This window comes from Chaetodon auriga, chromosome 10 (genome assembly GCF_051107435.1).
Source record: "Chaetodon auriga isolate fChaAug3 chromosome 10, fChaAug3.hap1, whole genome shotgun sequence".
In the NCBI taxonomy this organism is placed as follows: Eukaryota; Metazoa; Chordata; class Actinopteri; order Chaetodontiformes; family Chaetodontidae; genus Chaetodon; species Chaetodon auriga.
Window position 1 is genome coordinate 10,230,327 of NC_135083.1, and position 20,443 is coordinate 10,250,769.

Genomic DNA, 20,443 nt, shown 5'->3' on the forward strand with positions numbered 1-20,443 from the left:
GAGCGTCACAACGCTGCGATCGTCAAGCGAAAACGATCGCAGCGGGGATGACACCTCATTGAGGATACTGAATCAATATTTGCCAGCTATAAGTGGACTTATACGCCTGAAAGCAAATGAAGAACGGAATGAGAATGTACTCGTTGTGTTTTCACTGAGATGCATTTAGTCACATAGCACGCTATCACGTAGCTGAATAATAAAGTGCACCATCCCCCCAGGCCTGTGGGAATAACCAAGACATGGCGTGCGTGGTTTCTCATCCTCTCCCTGTGGCAGGCTGCTGACCCAATGACCTCATGTTAGCAGCAATGACAACTTGTCTAACACCGGGATATTTTATTCATTTTATTAATATTGCATTAGTTGCACACACTGCATTGTGTTTGTGTGTGAATACTGTATGTACCTGCTCCACTGGCAGTGCTCTCTTCACAACACTGCTCCTCACAAAAAGACCAAAAGAATGGAAATTTGAAAAGGTTTTCCGGCAACGTTTCTCTGTGTGCTTATTTAATCACCGCCTTTGCAGGTCTGAATTTTCCTGGAGTATGGCTCATGCTCTGCAAACAGTCATCTTGCAAACCTCCCAATCTAAATGCAAAAATAATGGCAGTGTTTTTTCTTCATTTTATCCAATCCCCTCATCAAATCTATGCACCTTATCGCTCAACCCCAGCGCTTAGATTCATACAGCTGGTGCCGTTCTATACAAGCAGATAACTTCAGTGCATGCATTAATGTACATCCCAGATCCATCCTGTGTTTTCACACCAAAATTTGCTCCCCATAATTTCAGTAACAGGGGGGATTTCGCTTCGTGTCATAAATTGATCTTGCCTTGTTCACTTTTTGAGTTCAATCAGACTGAACCCTCACCTGTGAAATAGCGAGACTCCCCGGTGTCTAGCCAATTTAAAAGAGCAGGTGGGATTGACCTCTCCGTAAGTGAGTATTGATTGTTTCTATCCTTGTTTGTATGGCTGCATGCTTAAAGCACACAAGCAGCAGGAGAGGGTTCACACTATGTGGATGGCTACTGGCGCAAGGACAGAAAAAAAAAAAAGCCAAGTGTAAAGAAACATAAAGTGTATGTTTATGGAATGCTATTTTTAGCCTGTTAGCCATGCTAACATTTGTAGCTTATTCTTGTAACCCTGCCCACATTATTTCCTGTCCCACCTGCTTTTTGCCACAGCGTGTGAGTAAACTTCACCTTGCCAGTTCTGGTCTGACCGTGCCATAAGTCAGCATCAGACTAAATGGCTTGAATGAAAAACAGTGGGGCTCTCAGTCTCAAGGTCCACAAGTGAGAGTAGATAATGTATTCAGTGCATGCACTCCAGAATAATAAAAGACCAACATTTATTTTTAAAGTTCTTCAATCCTCTCAACTTCCTTTTATTTTATCATCATTTATGTTTTAGTGTCTTTTTCCTTCTTATTCTCGAAGCAGTACTTATTAGCATTGCAACACTTTGGAAGCACTGCTTTAAAAAAAAGCTTTTGATAAAATAGAGTAGATTTGTTGGTTTGGGTAGTTTAGTTTTTTATGTTGGTATATGTGCAATGCAAAAGGCAGAAAGTTTGATGAACAAAATCAATTGTACTATCAATTGTTCTACAAAACCGGCAAAAATAACTGATGATTCATCAACCCTTTAAAGTCTGTTGGGCATTTTAGGTATTTGTGGAAAGAGTGTCATTAGACCATAAAATACAAGAAGATAAATATATTAACTGTTTTGAGAGACTGGAGAGAGAGAGTTTTGTTGGCACCATTTCAGCCACATATTGTTCCCTTCAGGGACTCGGGTGCTGTATTCCTAATGTACTGCTGATGTTCACATGGGTACCGTGTAATCATTCCCTCTGATTGAATAATTGGTGATATTGTCCTTGCATGTGTTTGTATTTGTATTTGCGTGTAGACCAAACTCACAGATGGTGTGTGACATGCCATCAAAGCTCATCTGCATACACAGGGGTCCTGTTTTTAATCTGAGGAACACCAGTTATGTTCAGAATGATGTCACGTAGATTGAAAGGAAAAAATGATGAAATGGTAAAGTCTGTTTTCAATTTGAGAAAAGATGCAAAATCAGATTCTAATATTCATCTGCGAGGTGAATCCAACTGAGCCTCTCTCAAAATCAAAAATTTGTAAATATCGACCTTACCTTCCTCTTTTCTCATATCCTGTATATTATACAGTGGAAAGGCTTTTTTGTTCAACTTTTTCAACTACTTGTAAACATAATCATTTCACGGCCATATGCAATGATATACATACAATAACAACCGCAACTCCATTATTTATGGTCAGTTTTGGCTCTTATATCAGTTCTGTTGTGTGTTAACTAGTGTAAGATGCTGAAGCTTAGCTTGAAGAAGAGTATCACATTAGCTGAGGAAGTGGAATTACTCTCTTTGTTTCAGATACTTTCAGAAGTTCAAATATACTGAGTGGGGTCTCCATGTCACATGTAAATAAAAGCCAATTAGCAAGTAATGGAGAGAAAAGGCAAGAGCGGGAAGCAATGGAGTGGATCATGAAACATCCATGAGACAGTTGTTTTCCTTCCTTTAAGAATGGTAATAGGGTTCCTGGTGCGTGTGTGTGTGTGTGTGTGTGTGTGCATCTATTCATATGCTGCACAGGTGACATACCAGCCATGTCTCCTACGACAGGGCTGAATGCAGTAGTAGGAATATGACTAATTGACCTGCTCTGCGGCATGCATCGGTGTACAAATGGCAACTGTGTTTAGAGAAACAGACATAATTGACCCCTGCCAGTTTGTGTCACTTTGAGAGCTTGTTAAGTAACATACACGCACACACACACACACAGAGGCCTCATATTCCTTTGGTGTCCGTCTTAACCACTGTCAGCTGAATAGATCACACTGCAAGGCTTCAATCTCCTTCAAATCAATCACAGTGATGATTCTGTAAAAAAAGAAGAGATAAAAAGCCGACTGGAGACTGTCAGGGCTATGAGAGCAGAGGACGTCAATGCCTCACTTAGACAGCTAGTCTGAAGGGGCCGCTTCCCCAGACAGGAGGACAAGACGGAGTTCACCTGCATTCAATACAAAGTTTTGCCCCCCCCCTTTTTTTCTTTTTTTTTTTTTGGACAACAGATACGACAGAGAATAGCGAGCTGCACTCCTTGATGTAAATGTCATCTGGAGAAAAATCAATTTCATGATTCATTCAAGAGGCCAGGACTTACAAATGGACAAAGTTGCCCCGTCTTTTCAACTCCGGTGTCGTCCTCCTTGAAAATGACAGGCTGCTCACAAGCAGGGAGTAAGGATTGGACGATTCTCCTGTTTTTCCCCCCAAAAGGTGCACAACATCATTATAGCTCCTAGTAACAATTCAAAACTTTGGCTAATTGATTTTTTTCTCCTCTGGTGGCAGTGTTGCTTCTCATTTCCAACACAGCATGAAAGGCAGTGAAATAAAAACATCTTAGCAGCAAATCGGCCTCACCATGGCAACAGTATTGATCAACCCTCCTGGGTCCTCAGAAAAATCTATCCCTCATGTCAATTTCCTTGCATTAACAGTTCAGCAGCTACTCATGTCCTGAATAGACAGCCATGATATTTAGCGTCTGGCAATAAAATCTACAATCACTATTTAGCTTCCCCTGATGAATCATTTATCGCAGGGGTGAGATGCAAAATGACCTGATGATACTCACTGAGAACAAAGCGGGAAGCAGGAGAGCTCAGGGAGAGGTCATTGTCCGCAGGCTCTAAGTGTAAAGATTTCACTTTGAAGTCAATTAAACTGCTTAGTTGCGAGGCATATCCAGTAATCAAATGTAATTCAAATCGACTAAGGCGAGAAATTGAACACACCTCGTTCACTTTGACTTGGGAGAAAAAGATCTGCTTCGCTTCTTTAATTATATCTGAACAGGTATTTTCTCAAGGTTTAGATGCTTTTGATTGGAATCATTTAATACTTGATGGATTGCAGTTGAAAATAATCTCAGAAACTTGATGCCACACACTAATCAAATGCTGTAAAACTAATGAGGGTAAATGGGCTGGGAGCTCTCACTTCTGGCATGTATTGATTATGCAGTGTCATGTGCCCTCGCATTTAATTTATCATCATTTATTATAAGCACTATCATCACCACTGGTGGAAAAAAAGAAGTGTTCTGAAGGGCAAACAGGTTCAGACAAGGACCGAATTTATCTGCAGATTTGACTGTGGTGATTAAATCCACCTTTGGGGGGATTGAGAAGATATGCAGAGTGACGGACAGAGCTGAATGACAACTGCTGTCAATCCACACTTTCCTCAAGCCTGATTACAACATCACACATGGACTACACCTACACTCCCACAGCTTTACACTTACAAGACATGCTGGTGCACCTGGTGTGAGGAAGAAAGATGGGAGGGAATTAACATTTCACTCCCCTTAAACCCTCTAAATTTTACAAATGCATACGTGCTGATGTTACACAGCTTGCATGAAAATAAAAAAGAAAGGAAGTCTTACAACCCTTGCATTCTGCAACAAATAATAAGGGTTTGGGGGATGCTTCAAAGTATAACTGGAGGGTTTCACAAACTTGGAATGATAAAAATTTAATTTGTTAACGCTGCATACAAAGAGCGAATCAGAACCAAAGCCAGGCTGCAGGTTGTGGTGGGGACCATCAGTCTAATTGTCCAGTCAGTGGAGCCATAAAATCCCACAGGATGACTTGCTCTATAAAAAAGGAGAGTGTTGCATGTGTAAGTGTGTGCGTGCGTGTGTGTGCGCGCGCGCGTGTGTGTGTGAAAACAAATGGAAGAGGAGGGGGGCTAAAAGCATGTTAAGCTATTTGATGCGGTTAAACAGCTACTTACAGTCAGGCCCACGTTTTGTCTAATTGAACTGAAACAAAATGACGAGACTGTGAGTTACAATCTGCAACCACGAATCATTAGCAGCAGGAGCGACGCTGCAGCTCTGATGAGCCTCCCTGGCTTTCACACCACCGCCTGCACATTTGCAAAAGCGTGCACATGGTATTCCAAGTAATTAAATATTTTGCTATGGAGATGTGATTTCAATAATTTATCTGCTGTGCTGGTGCCCTGCTGCGTTTCTCCATCCACTGCAGCACCAGCAGTGGGTCAACACTGTCGGTTGACTGTCAGCCAACAGGAATAGAGATGTGTTCCCTCATAAAGCCATTTTGAAATGAGCGGCGCAAATTCATTTCATATACTTGCAGCCATCGAGCTCAATTAGGGTGCAAAGAGTTTGGAATGAGCTCATTTTGAAGAGGCCCCCCCTGCAGATAGGAGCAAGCCAACTCAACCATGAATCCAGGCTTTCAGGTTCAAAACAATTCATAAAAACGCCTGCAGTTTTGCTGCACAAGAGGCTCATATAATCATGTGCAATCACATGAAGCGGGCCTGTTATTCTCAGGAGGGGCTGTTGAGTTTGGGTGTGATTGTGTCAGGCTGTCAGTTCCCACTCATCCAGACTCTGGAGTGAGACTGGAACAGACGGGAGCTGTTCTTTCAGCACCACCGGGGACAAGCAACAGCACACTGAGCTGTCTCATCCGCACAGGGTAGTGGAGGGGAAAACCACCCGAACTCCCTCCACCTTCCTTTTGTCCTAATATTTTTAGATAGAGAGGAGTGTAGATGAAAATTAGCCATACAGCACATCAAATTTAATATGAAGAAAATGCAGAAATTTCTATATATTTCCAGAACAACAGCAGATTTTTGTTGTTAACGGTGCATTTTCCCCATGGGAGAAGGTGTATTTGTTGTTAACTACTTATGGCATCCCTGCTCTCATCTGCTGGGTAGCAATGAGGCGCACCACTTTCACTCTTCCCTAAAAAGCGTCATTTGCCACAAGCCTGCACATACTGTAGCTGCATCAGTGGAAAAACACCATTTCAAAGCCACAAAACTATCGCACACGCTCAAAGACTTGCCTGAAAGAGGCGTAGGATGTTGGCAACCATGATCGATACAGAACTCGCCGAGGCTCCGATGACTCCCACCACTTTTTCGGGCTTGACGAACACCGGTGGCTCCCCATTCGTGCACCTCACGTCGGAGGTGTCCTTCGTGATCAGCGCTTGAACGAATGTTAAAGATTGCTCCAGCGCATAGGTATCCCTAGAACAAGTGTCCAGCACTCGGGCGCCTAAGGTGATGTTGGGTAGGAGTTGCTCGTCCTGGTTGATCTGGTCCAAAGCGTACATCATGGCCTCAAGCCGCTGGATGCCGTTCTCCTTTTTGAGGTCTCCGCATGGCGTGCCGTCGGCCCCTCTGGCGTGCACCGGGAAGAGTCCACCGAGGGTCAGGTGCCCCTCTGTCCGTATTGAATGGGGTGCATAAGTCTCCTGAGGCAGCGCGAAATCTACCACAGTCCTCATGAACCACAACACTCTCCACATAGAGCTCAGCTTCACGCACAGACCGGGACGAGCCATGATCAACTTTTAGGAAGGATGGAGTCTGCAATCCGCAGAAGACAGAACAGGCAGGCAGAGAAGTTTGTTAAAACGAACCCATTCCTGTCACCAGAGAGGAGATTCAACAAGCTGGGCTGGAAAACCAAGACGCAGTGGATGGCTCAGGCAAACTGCGCCCATCGCTTTGCTGCCAGGAGTGAGCGGTGCAGCTTGTTGAATAGCGAAGCCCCTAACGATAAATCGGGTCCCTCGGAACGGGAGGCTACATCCATAAGTCGGAAAATATCAGTAAAGGAACACGAGCACCCGCCGCAGATGAAAATGGCCTAATTTTGTCCATTTATACTAAATCCAAAGCGCGAGTAGAGACGCAACGAAGCTGACATATCTTCACAACCTAAAGCGGCAATTCTACCAAATAACATACAGAGATTTCATTCAGGAATTACCTCTTAAAATCAATGCTTAGATATTAGGACCGGCAGAAGTGGGTGACATTCTTTATGCTCAAACCAACTCCACGGGAGCGCATGGATGGCTCGGTCGGCTGTGGTGTCTGTCTCCCAGGAGTGCATATCATCTCCACAGTCTCCAAGAAAAAAAAGAAGAAGAAGAAGAGAAGAAGAAGAAAAAGAAAAGAAAACGACCAGTGCGAGCTGAAATGCGCGTCCACTGAGCAGAGGACTGAGAAACATCCAGCTAATTAAAGCCGGCTCTTTCTCTGTCTCCGCAACCGGTCGCATTTATACAAAATGAATGAGTCACAGCGAGGGATTCACTGTGTGCGCCGAGTTTGCAGCCCCCTTTTCCTTGCTAGACGTCATTCAGCTGGCTGGGGGGGTGGGGGCGGGGTGGTGGTGGGGGAGTAGCATCACTTCATGGCAAGATTTTCAGGAAGTTGGCGTTCAGTGTCTTCAGACATCAAGTGATCGAGAAGGTAAACAAGGCGAACAAATGCACTTACAGACTTTAATAGCGCGACAATTGTTCCTCTGAGTGCCTCTCAGTGCGCTGCATCTCAGCATTCATAATCTCTGTCTCTCTCTACTTCCCCTCCCTCCTTTATCCTCCTCAAACACGCACACGTACACAAAGAGAGACGCACAAAGTGCCTCTTTTTCTTTTGATGTTGACTGTAGCAGGCACGAAACACAGATCTGTGGCATTATGAAAACACAGCAGAGCTGCAGGTATGGAGGGTTTCGCCCGCCGACTAAAAAGTGCCTTTCCTGAAATAGTTTTGGATTCATTACTGATGCACCTTTAAAACGGAGCAGGGAGAGCGAGGAGGAGGAGGAGGAGGAGGTGGGAGAACAGACACGTTTGGAGGGGTCCAGGCTGGTCTCCCAGGCAACCCTTCTTCAGAAGACACTCCTGATTCATCCTGTGCACCCCCCCAAACACACGCACACACGCACGCACGCTGGCACACATACTGGCACACAGACTGGTGAGAATTAACCACACCTTTAGGAGCAAGGATCCCTCACATCTTCCTAACAAAACACTATCATCACCAAACTGTTTAATTGCACAGATGGTGCTTTTACAAACAAGCAGATTATGATCATTTGCTTTGGTGGGTATGCATTAGCCAGGGACTCACTTGGCAATTTGTGGCATTAATTTAAAAAAAGGTAGTTTTTGTGTGTGTAATTTAAAATCTCATATGTAAAGAAGAAGAAGAAGAAGGAGAAGAGCATTGTTAGGCTCCACTAATGACTGCTGTATTTGTTCAGCTGGTTACAGTGTTAAAAAAAGGTGCCGACCGAGCGCACTGTAGATACATAATTCATGCATACACCACCTTAGAAACTGACCACTTCTAAACCAGCCACCACACATCCAACAATCGCATCCACGGGGCTGCTGGTGTTGGAAAATTACAGCAGCACCCTGGGAAACAGTCAAAGAGGAAACAGTAAATGGATTATGGGATAAATCAGTTAAGTTGCTTGATCTTTTAGTAATAAACAGCCTCTGAGAGTTGCTTTATCATCAAAATGAATACGAGCCATAGAATCTCATTTTATGAACATGTTCGCTCCATTCGGTTCTGTTCAATTAAAAGATTAGAAAAGGCGATGTAGCTCTAATTGAAACATGTCCTATTGACATTACAGGCTTGGATGGACAAATTTCTAATTAATTAAGTTGAACAGAGATTAATTCAAGCCTAATCCTGCCATGTAGTGTATTTATCTCCATTAGCCGCACTGATTGCATGAATATCTTTCAATAGGCAAGTCGTTCATGTCAAAGCCCAAGCGTGTTAATGTGGATTTGGGTGTACAAACCTCACAGTGGGGCCAAAATTCATGAGATGCACCAAAAATACATTAAGGAAACTGTGTGGGAACTGCTGGGAAGAGACTGCTGAGGAGAGAAATGAGGGATGCGAGAGGGGAGGGAGGCAGATGGCCTCCTCCGCTGTGAGCACACTGAGACAGGCAGGCAGGCCTGGAAAAATGCAGCAACAGTCCCAGCAAATGACACCCTGAGAGACTGGTGTCGCCACGCAAGACACTAATTCCACTGCTCGGACTCTACAGTGAGAGCCTGACTCCCACTTACACTGTCAACGGAAAGGTTACTTTTGAAAAATGGGGCCCTCACCATGATTTAATTCACTGACTAACCCCAGGAAGAGGGGCTTTTCCCCCAGGGAGGCTGTGTAATTTAGACTGAGATTACACTTCGGTTTGGATCTTCTTTCTTTCTCCGTCCTCTTTCTCACAGACAGTCACATGTGCGCACACACACACTCTCACATACACACACACACACACACAAAGGCTCGGATAAATTCCATTTCAATTTCATCATTGGATGAAGTGGAAGGCAACAAGCGAGGAGGAGTGAGAATGTATCCTGGAAGAGGTTTATGTTCAATATATAGCTGACCAAACAAACAAATCCAACCACGGCTTCCTTATGCCAGGGGTGCACTACATTTCAGTGCATCCCACTAGATAAATTATGGACTCCTATGAGAGACCAAAGCTTTTGTTTCAAGCACTCAATAGCACGTCTTCTCGATGCAGTCTTCTTCAAGTCAATTACGGGCCTGGCATATGTGCGCTCCTTTCAAGAACGACGAATCAAAGAACAATAAAAAGTCAACCTTCAGGACAAGAGGCAATAAGGTTTCCTTTTGGGCTGACACCCAGCACAATGGGGTCTGTCTGTCAAATTAATTAACCCGGAGACCTGTTTAATTCCCAGACTCAAATGAAAGGGCCGTCGTATCCACAGGAAAGAAATAACTCCGGAGCAGGAGGTAATTGCATGTCGAGGTGATTTGTTCGAAAGCACGCAGGCCACCAGTCTGTTTGGAGTCATGCATACTCTGTGAGGGGTGAAGTGTTAATGTTAGATCAATGTAGGGGCAATGTTAGATTAGCAACATGAAGGTCACTGAGCTGCTGGGCCCCCATGCCTCATTTTGTACCATCTGCTTTGGAATAATAAAATCAGGCTATCCGGGCTTTTCTTCATCACTGTGAGCAGAATCTGTGCCTGCAAGGAGGCAAAAAAAAAAAACCAAAAAAAAACAAACCTGTGTTGTAATTCTACAGGCACACTGTATGAGAAGACAAATTCTTACCTCTTCTGCTGTTTATGCAAAAGACAAAGCAGGTGCACTGCAGCTAGGACGATAGACTCTCCATGCTCTCAATTATGATTGTAATCCATCTGTCATACCTGCTCCCTTCTAATTATGTCTCTGTAAAGATGCTGCTGTGAGCCCGGTACCTGTTCACACTCTGAAATGTGAACGATAGACAGATAATACACAAGTGACCACTGGAATACATAACTGCAGCAGGCAGCTTTGTAAAAGAGGTTTTTCTCCCCAGGCTATCTTTGAAACTCATGGGTTATATATGACAATGAGTCTGCTCAGATGGTTATACAGAGATGTGGCCTTTGAGACGAGCAAAAAAAGTTGAAACGAGAAAAAGGAAAGCCAAAAGGATATTAACCCCCGACTGCTGCTGCTGTTTTTCTTTATTACAGATGTGACAAGTACCTGCTCCTGATTGGGAGCCTGCCCGGCAGCGATAATGATCAGAGGTATTATATGTGGCAGTAATGGGCCCAGAGGTGCTGAACTCCCACCCACGCAGTCCTGGAATCTTCCAGAGGCCCTATTAGTGGGTGACTGGGCCTTTGTTTTGATGGCTAACCTCATGGTCCACTGGACTAAGGTGATAAGTGGGCACAGCTGTGTTAGTTAGCCAGGAGGACTTTCACCACAAATTTGATTGTGATAGTAAATGCCTCTCGCCTTGCGTCTGCTAATTAGCCGACCTTCTGAGCAGCTCTGGACCTCTGCGAATTATTATATCACGAGTGTCTTCATGGTACATGGTGATGGAGGAGATTTTATCCACAGTCTTTGTGAATCACTCATAACAACCCCTCTGTGTGCGTGTGTGTGTGTGTGTGTGTGTGTGTGTGTGTGTGTGTGTGTGTGTGTGGGTAGAGGGGGTGATGTGAGGTGATGCCAGCATGAGGCTAGAGAGACAGGTACAGATGACCAGAGTACCTAAATTGTGTATTAGCACCGATAAATGAATCATACTTCCAGTGCAAATAATTATTTTATTGTGAATGTTTACGATAGGAAACAAAAGCAGCTTCGAAGAGAGGAACAAATCAGGAAGGAAATGATTATTTAAAAACAGTACGTTTCTGATAACTGAATCAAGGACTATGTAAATAGAAGACAGTGATAAATTACAACCCAGACTCCAAAAAAAGTTGAGACGGAAAACTTAAATAAAAACACAATGCAAACTGAGTTTACAGAAAATTGTTTTACGAAGTGTTCCTGAGCCCATGTAGTAATTTCATTTGTCCAATCATGTGTTCACAAAGTGGTGAACCTCTCTCCGTCCTCGCTTGTGAACGACTGAGCCTTTCCAGGATGCCCCTTTCATACCCAATCATGATACTATCACCTGTTACCATGAACCTGTTTACCTGTGCAATGTTCCATACAGCTGTTTTTGGAGCATTCCACTACTTTCCCAGCCTTTAGTTGCTCCTGTCCTGTCAGCATATAATTACAAAAATCAATGAAGATGATGACATGAAACCTGAAATATATTGTCTTTGTACTGTTTCAATTGTGTTCAATGTCGAAAAGGCTTGGCAAGTTATCTGTTTTACTTAGTTCTACACAGCACCTCACTTTTTGTTTTGGAATCAGGGTTGTACTTTAGAGTAGACTTCGACATTGTGTGAAATATGCATATTGACTTTTTTTTTTTTTTTTTTTTTACTGAGAGTCACATTAACCCCTGGAAACAGGGAGAAACAGCTAGGCTGGCGTTGTCCAAACATAAAATCTGCCTACCAGCACCTCTAAAGCTCACTAATTAACACTTTGTATCTGGTTTGTTTTATCTGTACAAAAAACTGAAGTGTAAAGACAACAATCTGTGTGTTTTTATGGGGGGTTATGATTATTTCTTGGCTGCGTGCAGTAACTTCCTGGAGTCTTGTTGTCACTGTGAGGTTGCCAGGCAATTAGCACAGACTCCATTATGCTTATTGAGAGTGGTATCGATCTCACTCCTGGCAAGAAAGCGAATAAGCATATTCCCCAACATGTCAAAATATTCCTATTGAAGTGAAAAAGTGTCCAGTTTCGAACTGCTGTCCGTTGGTACTTGTGGTCTTTGCGGTATCAACACAAGAAGTATTAATCATTCATGTTTAATATCGATCGACCCATCTGACTTTCAGCAAGCCAGCAAACAAGCATCATTTCCAAAGTGTCCAAATATTCCTTTAATGAAACTGCACGTAATGATTAGAGCCTTGATATCTATGAATCAACACACTGGCAGCTTTCTTAATGAATAGATCCTGATTAATTCGGAATCAGTTGCTGAGTGACACAAAACTAATAATTACAGTTGCTATTTTTACCATTTCTGTTTTGTACTTTAAAGAAACCGGGAATCCACAGTTATTTCCTTCACAACAAACCAAAGACAGAGAGACAAAAACCTGCACTGCGATAAACATCAGGGCATTTTCTCAGCACGATGTGTGCAGCTGAACTGTTTTCATCTCTGATTACAGCTTTTATTCAACAATGGCTTGTTCTTGCTTTAAATTGAGTTCTGAATTAAACATCGTCCAGAAATATAGATGTTTTCTAAATGCTGGTTCCAAATGTATCGCAGCTCTGCAGCTGTTAAGTGACACGAAAGACAGCTACAGCGCGCTCGAACGTCAGCGCGTTTAAACAGACCAGTTTGGGCAGATTAAGACAATCTTCATGTTAATGAGAACGTTAACACTGAGACACTGCGCATACTGCAGATGGACATCATAACCTCATCATCCCTCTCACTTTGGCAGGCAAGCCTCCTAGTTTGTTATTCATTTCAATTTATGCTCTGGCAGCCGGTCACATACCACCACAGTGACTTAGTGTCTGACGTATTTTGCATTGCACAAGCCTTCAAATTTTCTCATTGCATTATCACAGCACAGATGAGCTCATTCTTCTTTTCCAACTTTACACTTGGAAAATGTTGTGGCTCAGACTCAGTGAGTGGATTATGCCTATGCTACTTGAATTAACTGCAGTGCTGTTTGTGTTGCAAATAACATATTTTCTTCATCTTACACAGCTCATTACCATATGGAGCTGCTAGCGAGGACTGCGGTGGAGGGCAGGCCTACTTATTTCGGATAAGTGCCCCTGCAGTCTAGTTTGAAAAGCATTCACAAAGGTACACACACACTGATGTGCGCACACACATTTTGAGCAAGAATTTGCTTAGCCTGACTGCTTGCCACTGCGTAATTCATCATGCACATGAATTAATCTCTCTCACTCATTACGTGGAAATTAACTCTGTTACAAATTACCGCACATAACTGTCACATAAGGTGGAACAATAAATCACTACCTTTATGCATAAAAGCCATCCACTTTAATCGTCACTTACGGTCGCTGCCTCCTACACTGTGTGTCAACTGCCTTAGCTGGAGCCTGTACGCAATTAAAAGAGGTTCAAGTTAAACCGTTCCCCATTCTGACCGTGTGCAAGCCTGAGGACGCCGCAGTCTGATGGTAATCCCCTGGGCTTATCGGTTCTGTGTGCTCAGTGCCTCCACGGTCCCCCAGTATCCCTCCTGTCCCTCGGCCACGGTCTGTCTCCCTTTGGACTCCCCATGGCCCAGTGGTCCCATAGGAGCACTGTTGCTGGAACTGTGGGTCACAAAGGCTACCTTTTCCCCAGGGCCGATGCTCTTTCGGGACACTGGGAGCATTTTCTGAGCCATCCCAGCTGATCTCTTGCATATAGAGAGTGAGCCAAGGTGAGGGAATTCATATATTCATACCTATTGGGTAACAATAGTCGTGGCGTTTTACGGTTGCACTATGGAGATGAGCAGAGTGACGGTCGAATCAGAGCGCCTGTCTCTAAGTGACATCTCCGGCAGAAAAATCACCACTCAAAGTGAAAGAGAGAAACAGGGAGCACTGTGTGTTTACAGAGTTTGGAGGGAGGTATGATTGCGTATTGCAGCATTTAATGGGTGCCTGACAGTGTCGAGTGAAAGTGAGTCCTGTCGACACAGGGGCACAGCACAATACAGACGGAGCAGAATGGGACTTCTTATGGCTGCACGGGGATTGAATAAAGCCCAGTTCATTTGCTACATATCACGTTTTGTTACATGGTTTCCGACAATTCCTCATATTTCATCCTGGAGCTGGCAATGGGCGTTTTATATCCTTCCTATTTCCTCTACCTTTCAGCTCGCTTTAAGCTCCTTCATGTCATGATGGTGTTTTTTTCCCTTTCGGAATTTCTCCCTTTTTGCTTTCAAGCTGAAAATCAAATCTATAAATCAAAGGCAATGGGAGAAAGACACGGGGACTGAAGGGCATTTAAATCCTTTCAGAGTTCCCAAAGCTTCAGAGAGCGAAATAAACAGGAAATTAAAATGGAGCTTGAAATGGTAGCAATCCCTCTTTTCAGGGTATTGAAACCAGGTGCATTTCTTAACACGTCTTCCTGTTTTATATTCTGTTCTATTGAGAATGGATCGTCTTCTACCTTATTAATTTCCTTGAATACGGAAAGGAATTAAACAGCAGTCTTTGGGAAATGCTAGAAATGCCAAGAAATCAAAAATGACTCTTTTTTGCTAAATTGTTGTAGATTTATTTTGTATTGAGTCACCAAAAAGGAAAAAAGTCTTCCAGTGCCAATGTGCTGTTAAAATGTCTCACATACGGGCTCAGGCTGTCTTCTGTATGTCACCGAACATCCCACGACTGTGTCTGCTCACCTGGCTGAGTGTTTTACTGAAATATTGCTGCTGAACAAAATTGTTGGCTGACCTTCAGATTGAACTTAATTTGCATAAAAGCATATGATTAGACAAGGTGCAGCCACCACTGGGAAAACCAATTTGTCCACACTTGACAAGCGCTGACCACATCCGTGAATGAGAGAGTGACCACAATTTACTACCGATAGCTCAAAGTTGTGGCAACAAGGCTGTACTTAGGCACACTGGTGCTTTTAACTAAATGCAAACACACAATTACAACATGCAATGATCTGCTGATATTTAGCAGATAATGTTTTGATGTTTTCCCATCCTAGAGTAGCATGTTAGCATGCTAATATTTGCATCTGAGGATTATGAGATTGTCATTAATTATGTGGGTGTTTTGTCATAAATCAAAGTATTGGACAGCTTCAGATTTTGACGCGATGATAGCGCCAGACTGAGGGACAAGGACAACAACTACCAGCTGCAGACAAAATTGTAAGGAGAAGATGGAGATGGATTGGGCACACACTAAAAAAACCAGCATTAACCATCAGACAAGCTTTGACATTGAACCCTCAAGAGAGGAAAAGAGGCTGGCAGAAGAACACCTGGCAATGGGATCTCCAGGCAGACATCAAGAGACTGCGATACATTAGATAGAAATAAAACTAATGATGGAGAACTCTGGAGGTCTCTTGTCAATGGTCTACACTCTGGGAGGGACGCCAGACGTAAGTAAGTAAAGTACAGCACTAGACAAAATGGATTAAAATTCATCCTGGTGAGGACACAAATGTGCGTACTAGATCTTATGGCAATCCATCCAACAGCTGTCGAGACACTCACTTAAAACCACAGCCAACCTCATCGTGACGCTAGAAAAACTCAATAGGATACACTGTCTGTGAACTATGAATGTATGAAATTTCGTGACAAGCCATCAAATAGCTATTGAGATACTTCAGACTGGACCAAAGTGGTGGATAGACTGACTGATATCACTTGAGCCAGAACTGGAAGTCCAGCTGCCTTTAGGCGATTGCTGTGAGTTATTTCCTCTCAGAAAGGCATTCAGCGGAATACACCGAGACATTTATTTGAATGACGCAGTCAGATGAAATACACGACTCTCATTCCCACATTTGTGTCGAGAGGAAGAGGCTATCAGAGGCGAACTTTGTGAGACATGTCATTCTTGACTGCCTCTTTGCAGAACTGTATTGAAAGGCTAACATAACGCCTGCACATACATCACACCTTCGTTGATCACCTAAGTAATGCTATTGATTAACACCTTATAGACCTCTCCGTATAATGTCAAAAGCGGTGTTGATATTGATCATTAATTTCAGGCAACATTTCTTAATCAAGAGGAGCCAGGAGCTCAGCGGTGCTCAAACACGAATAGATTTACTGCTCGTGGTGCTTAAATCAATATTTTTTCTTCATTGTCTTGAGTTGGTGCACGAACGAGAAATCCAAAACTCAAACATAATCACATCAAAATGACTGTTGTATGAAAAATGATACGTCTGGTTCTTTTCGTCAGAAGACTCCTATACAATAAATTGCACACCATCAAACTGAAGCTATAAATCACGGTACTCTGAGGCAAAGGCAGGAGTGAAAGGCATGCTTTCTTTTTAAGTGGAGGCTTACAATTGAACCTCGGGCACTAGAGTCCATAAATTGCAGCATCAATTATTAACCCAAATCTGTTTTAATGTGCCAAAAGAAACCCCAGTGGGCAAGCTAATGCAACTAGCAGGAAATGAGGAGAACAGATAAAATGACCAGTGTGGCCAGAGTCGGCCCCTTTTTACGTCGGAGCCGTTCTAGAGTGCAGGAAAGCATCAAACACGAGCCCATCCTGTCAGACTTTAGGGGCCATCAGCAGCTATATTAGCAGCTAAATAATAGAGAATTCCATTCATCTGAGAGTGGAAATATGCTGCTAGGCTGAGCCTTGAGGACTTAATTGATGAAGGCCATAGAGACATGGCAGTGCACAAGGGAGAGACCAGGGTCAGCAAAGCAACAATATCCCATGTTTGCTCTCACGATGCTTTTAGAAAATGTGTCAGAGTTCACGAGGTGAAACAAGGGATATTCAAAGTGGTTGTGAAAGTAAACTGCATGCCATTTGGAGACAACCTGAGCAATCACAACGTAGCTGCAGGGATGTGGATATATCATGATCACAGGCTGAGGCCAAAAGCAAATAGAAAATCATTCCCTTTGGGATCAGTAATTTTCTCTGCAGTTCATTTTGCAGTAAATGTTTTCCAGCATTTCATTAACGTGTTCAAGACCTTCACATTGTCTGCAGCAGTTCACCGAAAGCAAAACATCTTGAGGACACTCTTGACATGAAGGCCGTAGTGACAAGAAAATAAACTATACACTATTATATTTAATCAATTTAGCTTAGAAAATCCAATTACAGGCGGAGTAAACGTAGATACATGTGTTACTGAAGAGTCGGCTGCGGCTCACGAGGTAAAGTAGTCGTCCGGTAATCAGAAGGTCGATGGTTGGGTCACTGCAGTCTGCATGTCGAAGTGTCCTTGGGAAGACACAGACACCCCAAATCGCTCATGATAGCTGTGCCATTGGTGTGCGAATGTGCATGAATGGGCGAATGCTGCCTGTTGTTAAGTGCTTTGAGTGGTTGGTAAGACTAGAAAAGCACTATATAAACACAGTCCATTTACCATGAAGGATGTTTGAGCTTCAAAAAGGAACAAATTGTACGAACTGGTATTTTTTTCCTCCCTTTGCACCTCAGGAAAAATGAAGTTGAAATCAAGTTGAGGCAGTGATGACATCTGCCTTGCTTCCACAATTTATTATTTAATTATTCATAGTGTTTTCTGTGGAAAAAAAAAAGGCAGGCTGATACAGGAGCAAGCCCTAATTTTGCAAAGCAGGTGCTTGCCAGCGTACAGCAGCAACCCAGTTGCATCCGTTCTGTTTACATGATGCAAAACCTGCGACTGTTTTTTTGGTTTCCACATTTTAAAACACTGACGGGGTAAAATATGCAGCTGTAACACATCTACCCTATCAGTCGGCTCGGGCTGTTGTTACTTATTTAAGCAATCGGCTTTATTTCCACTCAGTGATCACTGGGGAGGCTCTCCAGGACGCGCTCAGATCTCTTCCTTCATCTGACAGAGGAGGGGAGTGTGCAAGATGAACACTGAAGCTGTCTTATTAGTATTAACTCTCCTGCTTAGGCCTTCAGATTGACAGGGGAAAAAAAGAAAAACTGTTCATGCAGGCTGCGCCATAAACAGTGGCAGTGATAAATATCTGCTGTCACTTCCAACATGACTCACTTGTCTGAGTCTCAGCTTTAGTGCACACAAAGGAGGCTGGAGCAGAGCAACCATACACTGCTGCTAAATCTTTATCAGATTACAGATAATAGATGCACTCTATAAAATAGCTTATATTACCAGAGAGTGAGTTGAAGCGGAACACGGTTCTGCACCAAATGGTGAATAATGAGCATAATTCTATGAAAGCACACACAGGCTTTGATACAGGTAAAAGGCCATACAAGACCTCATTACTCTTTGAATGGATGGCCCATTAATGTTGTTTTATGTAGACTTCAGTTTCTTACTCTTGTCTTCGTCTTCAAAGTGGCCCCTCCAGACCACGACCAGTCACCACTACAGACCTGCCTGTGAGTCAGATGAGGCGAGGGTTTTTTTTGGGTTTGCAGTAAGGGTGGTGGAGGGTGTCAGTCCTGCAGACTTAAGTTGTAGGGAAAATGAATATGGGGTCTGAAATTATTCTACAGATCTGCAGTATAGAACCATTGCATATAAGTCCTGCATTGAAAACTGCCGCTTATAGTAATCATCAAAATTACAAGCCTCTGTGAGTGATATGCTATTATCTGTTATATTATTGGATTATTTCACTGCTGCATCCATGTGTAAGCAGCATTTTACTGCTGTACTTATTCAAGGAGCTAATTTAAATTATCTTATACACCGTTGAGTAGTTTCACCTGTAGCAATGCCTCATATTTTCTAAACTCGTGTATGCTTTGTATGTAAAATCTTAATCTGTGAAGTAGTAGTGGAGTAAAAAGTAATCATGTAAATTACAAGTCCTGCAAATCTGTACTTATAATACAGTACTTCATTGAATGTACTCTGGCATTTCACCATTGCATTTCAAATCACAGAGGGAAGACATAGTAAAAGGCTTTTGACACACTACAAGGATAATTTTGGTTAGATAAGCTTATAAATGCACATAATTAGTTTCTAGTTTCTCAAAAAATTGCTCTCACAAATGTTTATCCATGCCCAGGTCTATACTTGTTACCTGTTGCTGGTGACAACTGATACATCAGTTTGAATTATACATTTGCATAGTGCCTGTTCACGAGGCTTTCCTCCCACAGTCTAAACACATGCAAATCAGGGGGATTAATGACTCTAAATTACCCATAGGGTTAAGTGTGACTTATTATGTGAATCTGTGATTGCTCTGTGATAAACTAGCAGTCTGTCCAGGCTATTTTCCTGCCTTTATATCCAGTGTATGCTGTGAAAGACTCCTCAGGCTCCTGAATAAGAATGAGACGTTGAAGACAATGAATGAATTTTGTGCATTTAGTCGGCCATTAATGGAGCAGCAGGAGAACAAAAGCCAACATCCCTATTTATACAAATCACTCCCAAGCTAAGATCAGTACAATAAGAAAGTCTTTGACGATTATGTTATATTACGTTAGTTAAAGGTCATTTAACAGACAGGTGCATTCAAACAGCTGTCATCAAAATGATCCAGTACCTTTAACAGATTACATTCTAATATGGCAATCCTTTATAAGGGTAATAAGACAAGAATAATAATCACAGCAATAAGTAACAACACTTTCCTTTTGGCTGCTGGACATCCTACTTGCTTTGTCATTTTAGCTTTACTTTCAGATCAATTGGCGAGAACCCTTCAAGGGACGATTTGACCACTTTCCTTCTACGTAATCCAAAATCAATTTATGACCAATTTATTAAGATTTACAACTGCAGACTTGGTATCTTCTAATATTGGACATTCAGCTGCAGGCATCCAGTGACTTATTAAGCGAGGAACTCATGGCCATGTACAGTATTAATGTCTTATTCCCTTTCCAGACAACCATCAAGTCTGCAGAAGTGGATATCACAAAAGGTGAGCAGAGATTAAAAAGAAAACCTGCTGAGAGTCCAGAAACCCGCCTATACAGCGGATTAGTTGGCGCTTTCTGGCAATATAAGACACGAAATTATAATCAATGTGCTTTAAGTCTTGTTTACTTGCAGCCATAAGGATGATTAATCTGTATTTTGTTTCAAAGACATGCAGTGTGTTTTTTCTTCGACGCGTATGACAGCTAAAGTTTACCTCCAAGTAATTTAGACTGACTGCTGCTCTTAAATGCCAGACACACCAGGATCGAAGTGGGATTGGCAGCCCTCCGTTTTTTTATTTCCCAGAACAGCGACGACACGCAGAGTACATAGTATGCCAAACAGCCTTTGCAACGAAAAAAAATCTGAAGAATTTCCCAACCAGCACACAAACATTTCTTCTGTTCGACTGCATCGTGTAGCAGTGGAAACAGCACAATTGTCCTATAATCTTAC

At 42.8% G+C, this 20,443-nt stretch overlaps 1 protein-coding gene across 1 annotated transcript in view; it reads right to left on the reverse strand.

Annotated features, from left to right (window-relative positions):
- The window catches only part of LOC143327591 (metabotropic glutamate receptor 7-like), a 62,943-nt gene extending 55,642 nt beyond the window's left edge, over positions 1 to 7,301 (reverse strand). Inside the window, exon 1 of the mRNA XM_076742031.1 lies at positions 5,982 to 7,301. Within this exon, the coding sequence (XP_076598146.1) occupies positions 5,982 to 6,485 (504 nt within the window). The 5' untranslated portion in view covers positions 6,486 to 7,301. The remainder of the gene's footprint in view (positions 1 to 5,981) is intronic.
- Between the last annotated feature and the right edge of the window lie 13,142 nt (positions 7,302 to 20,443).